Below are 5,000 nucleotides of genomic sequence, written 5' to 3'. Positions count from 1 at the left end.
GAGAGAGAGAGAGAGAGAGAGAGAGAGAGAGAGAGAGAGAGAGAGAGAGAGAGAGAGAGAGAGAGAGAGAGAGAGAGAGAGAGAGAGAGAGAGAGAGAGACAGAGAGAGAGAGAGTGTGTGTGTGTGTGTGTGTGTGTGTGTGTGTGTGTGTATACTGTTCGTGCAAATAATTCAGCTCGTGGTCGGAAAGGAGTATAAGAAATAGCTTTGGTTGGTTTTCGAGGCCACACGACAATTCTGTAAATTCGAGAAAACCTCATCTTAATATGCGAACTTTTTTCTTCTTTTTATTGCTGCCGCGTTTGTTGCGCAACACTGAAACTCGTCGGTCGCGTCATAATGCAGGTATGTATTTTGTCACGGAATAAAGAAAATGGTCCAGCAGATGTCAATTCGTCAACACATTTTCTATACGAGTTTAATCTTCTAGCACAGAATTTCTTGCACCGACGAATTTTGTTAGTGAATCACACACTGTTGTCAGGTATTCTCATCTAAATTCCTCCGTATGAACTTTCAAGATATTTTAATGTTCCCTAGTGACGCTCACATCTCAGTCACGGCAATCAGCCCTTCACATTCACTTTCTCTCGATCTTGTGACACTGAGTTTTATGTTAAAGAAAGAGACAAGACATTTATTTTCGCTCTCACTTCACTATGTTAAAGAATGTTAAGAGGACATTGCGTTTCTCTGTCTTCAGCAATATGTAACTTTTTTCATCACATATTTGTTGCCTTTGTTGTTGTAGTTAATATCTTTCTTTCTACCTCGATCAAAATTTAGCTTTATTCATTTTGTTTTAAAAATTTTCCATAATGGTGTCTGTGGCCTTGATCCTGTGAAGACAAATGGCTGTACTGAACCACAGCTGTTATCCTCAAACTAACTCCTATGCACATGCAACTTGTATTTCCCGCCATGTGCATTAACACCCAGCCTTTCTACCTCGATGTCTGCCAACACTTAACCTTTCCAGAAAGAAACTGATCACTCTGATCTTCCAGACTGACATTACCGACCAGCAGTATCCTTCTGTCCTTCCGATAGTTTGAGTCTATCCTTGAAGCCACACTCCCAAACATCTCACGGTACACAACACTGTCTAACTGACAATGCAGATTCTGCAAAGGGCAGTCAACTGTAGTGATTCTCTGGCTTTCCGAACTGAATCTCAAACATTCTCTTATAATATTCGGCGAAACTCATTTATTTTTTAGATACTTAAAGCTTTCTGGAAGCTGTTACAAATATCTACTTTGTAAACTAGCTTTTTTCTATCCATCTTTTTTTTTTTCTGTCAAGTTTTTTTCTCATGGCTTCTGTTTTATTCAGTCATTTTTTGTTTATTTATGTATTCATTTATTTATTTTCGTTTATCTATCTATTTTCTTTAAGGGCGTGTGTGTGTGCGCATACATATATATATATATATATATATATATATATATATATATATATATATATATATATATATATATATATATATATATATATATATATATATATGAGAGAGAGAGAGAGAGAGAGAGAGAGAGAGAGAGAGAGAGAGAATTCACACCCTGAATTGGTGCCATGACAACATGATAAGTAATACGTTGATAAACGAGCGAGATATTGCATTCTGTCCTTGAACTGGATCAGCCACTGGTATACACGTACGTGCGTGGCTGAGCTGGCGGTGCTGGCGGCGTCTGGGCGTGAGGGAGTTAAGATGCGTCTTGGTGGCTTTCTTCTTGTTACTGAACCCCAAGAGGGAAAAGAATACTGAAGTGTGATAGAGACAGATGGTTGAAAGGATGCAAAGATAAGCACATGAGCAAAGAGATGGATAGATGAACAGATTGATAAATGGACACTTTAGATAGATGAACAGATTGATAAATGGACACTTTAGATAGATAAACAGATTGATAAATGGATACTTTTACTACGTACCTTGAATAAAGCAGATTTAAGTAAAGCAGTTCCATGTGTTCAATATGCAGCTCAACCCTTAAGAATGCGGTTCCTTTAAAGAAGCATTGTATATTCTCCCTTTGTTGTCATGATAGAAAATAAGATTGTGAGAAGGGTAACTATTTCTTTCTTACTTCCGGCCTAATTCCGTGAGAGAATTCCCATGTTCGTATTAAACGGATTATGAGTTTTCCTCCCAATACTGATTAGCAAAATTGACTACAAAGTAATGTGCGATCGTTTATTCCATCCTGACTCATTTCCTCAGATTTTTAATAACTTCACAAAAAAAAAAAAAAAAAAAAAAAAAAAAAACGCTTTCACGTCTTTCCCTGAGTCGCGGACCAAGGAAATGTACCAGTGTAAGTTCATGGGCAAATAAGACGGAAATAAATAGATAGAAAAAGCGTTGTCTATCGTATGTAATAGACAGGAGAAGGTATACGGGTTGGTCTCTTGTATAGCTTTTTTTTCCCATGCCATACCTGACTGTAGCCAAGCAGCTTCCAGTTACACGCAAGACAGTTGGTTACAACCTGACAATGTAAATCACATGCTTCCTCGCTAACATGTATACTTTAGAATGAAGATCATATATTTTCTTACTGAAAAAGGAAAAACATTTGGTTTTACTTGAATGTTTTATTTACTCTATAATACGAAGAACCCCATCAGTGCTTCCAGTGGTGATGTCCTCAGTGGTATCCGCCGCCGCCGCCGCCGCCATGGCCATATCCGTAGCTTGCTGGGTAGTGGGCCTTGCCGGAGTAGGTCACCACTGGGTGGTAGCCGCTGTAGTCAGCTACGTAGGACACCCCTTTGCACGCGGCCGTCGGGAAGGTTGACCCAGTAGCCACCGTGCACGCCTCCGTAGCCGTTGCCCTTCTCGCTGTGGCCGAAGTTGTTGTAGCCAGCAGAGACGCCGTAATCGAAAGCGTAGGGGGTGGGCCTCTGTGGACACAAGGAGACGGGATAAGACGCTGCACCGTTTTTTACAATCTGATAACGACCAGCTTGATTGAATTACACATAATAACACGTCACTTACATTGTAGCCGCCACCACCATAGCCGCCACCGCCACCGCCACCGCCGCCGTGTCCGCCGCCACCGTAGCCACCAGGAATGGCGAGGGCAGCAGAGGCCAGAAGGCACACCACGAACACCTGTCGAAGGTATGAAAGGTTACGACAAGACTTTACGATGGAAGTCACCACACTGCAGGGAAGGCGGCGATCAAGGGCCTGACTGTTATCGGCGAGCTGCTGAGGTCCATGAGTGCTGGGGAACACTGCAGGTAGGGACTCACTGGCCACCTGGAGTAGTGGTGGGCCTTACTCACCGAGTTGAGCATGTTTGTCGGAGTCTGCGTTGGTACTGCTTCTCGAGGCAGCCTGGGAGTGTTTTATAGCTGCAAGCGGGTCCCAAATCCGTAGCCAATGGCCCATGGTGGCCTTCGCACTTTCTCCATCAGGGTGGGTGGCGGGTGTCGTGGGTGTGGCCAAGCTTTAATTGTCTGAACTCTTTTGAATCCGGATGTTGCTGTTTTCCTTTTTTTTCTCTCTCTCTCTCTCTCTCTCTCTCTCTCTCTCTCTCTCTCTCTCTCTCTCTCTCTCTCTCTCTCTCTCTCTCTCTCTCTCTCTCTCTCTCTCTCTCTCTCTCTCTCTCTCTCTCTCTATCTATCTATCTATCTATCTATCTATCTATCTATCTATCTATCTATCTATCTACCTATCTCTCTCTCACACCAGATGTATTCATACTTCTGTACTTTTGTGATTGGCCGTCTCCTCGTCCAGCTCTTCTGCGTTTAGAGAAAGAGGTGCCGAGCCGTGATGAGATGTGTCACGGTAATTTTGGTGATGCAGGAGGACCAGCGGTGGAGCTTGCCCTCGCTGCCGCCACGCGTCCATTGGCAGCATGAAGGGAGTGGTAGGGAGAGGGTATGTAGCTCATCCTGTAAGTCAAGCCCCCCCCAACACCTGGACTGCTTGACACGGCGCAGTGTTGATGGCGAAACACGCACCGATGATTTGCCAGGAAGGAAGCTTCACCTCAAAAATCAAAGTGAATAATGTCCCCACAATGAAAAGACAATTCATTATGAATCGTAAACTCTCTTTCAGCGTATTTTTTTTTTTCTTTTTTTTTTTTTACAATTAGTCAATTTCCTTCAAGAATGTCGATTGTCGCTCCACTGCTTATTCATCCTTCAGTTGTGAACAACCGGAGAGTTAATTGTCTCCCAAAACAAGAGGGAAGTGTTTCCGCAGATTCATCCTGCCCCGAGTGTCTGTCGCTGACTGCACTTAAACATTGAGACTTAAATAAAACATCTTGTTAAGACACTTCCTTACAAAGAGTGTAAGTACAGTGATCTTGGTACCAGGAACCCGTGAACTGTGTGAGAATATATATATATATATATATATATATATATATATATATATATATATATATATATATATATATATATATATATATATATATATATATATATATATATATATATATATATATATATATATATATATATATATATATATATATTATATATATATATATATATATATATATATATATATATATATATATATATATATATATATATATATATATATATATATTATATATATATATATATATATATATATATATATATATATATATATATATATATATATATATATATATATATATATATATATATATTATATATATATATATATATTCTAATATGACCACTGAAAATGACAAAAAAATAAACCTCTTCATGCAATTTCTTTAAAAGGAGTGCAAATATAGATTATGCTGGAAACAAGAACCCATAACCGTCACTACCAGATATGAAATTTTGTTGTCATTGTTGTTGTAATATGGTCACTGATATCTCTTACAAGAATAACAGAAATAAAACTTTTCCTCATACATCTTCCTTAAAAAGAGTGCAACTACAATTTCTCTTGGAGTTAGAAACAGTGAGCTGTTATTGCCAGATACAATTTTTTTTTTTTACGACTACCGATATATATATATATATA

At 39.3% G+C, this 5,000-nt stretch overlaps 1 protein-coding gene across 1 annotated transcript; it reads right to left on the bottom strand.

The window, feature by feature from the left end:
- Positions 1-2,587: 2,587 nt before the first annotated feature.
- LOC135102141 (uncharacterized) lies at positions 2,588-3,379 on the bottom strand. Its single transcript, XM_064006929.1, has 3 exons — positions 3,302-3,379; positions 3,009-3,125; positions 2,588-2,911 (listed from the first exon to the last, which is right to left on the bottom strand). Exons 1-3 carry the CDS (start codon positions 3,311-3,313, stop codon positions 2,759-2,761), a joined length of 282 nt encoding a protein of 93 aa, XP_063862999.1. The 5' UTR covers positions 3,314-3,379; the 3' UTR covers positions 2,588-2,758.
- Positions 3,380-5,000: the final 1,621 nt, after the last annotated feature.

Source organism: Scylla paramamosain, chromosome 1 (assembly GCF_035594125.1).
Source record: "Scylla paramamosain isolate STU-SP2022 chromosome 1, ASM3559412v1, whole genome shotgun sequence".
NCBI lineage: Eukaryota > Metazoa > Arthropoda > Malacostraca > Decapoda > Portunidae > Scylla > Scylla paramamosain.
This window is presented reverse-complemented; position numbering and strand designations above follow the sequence as displayed.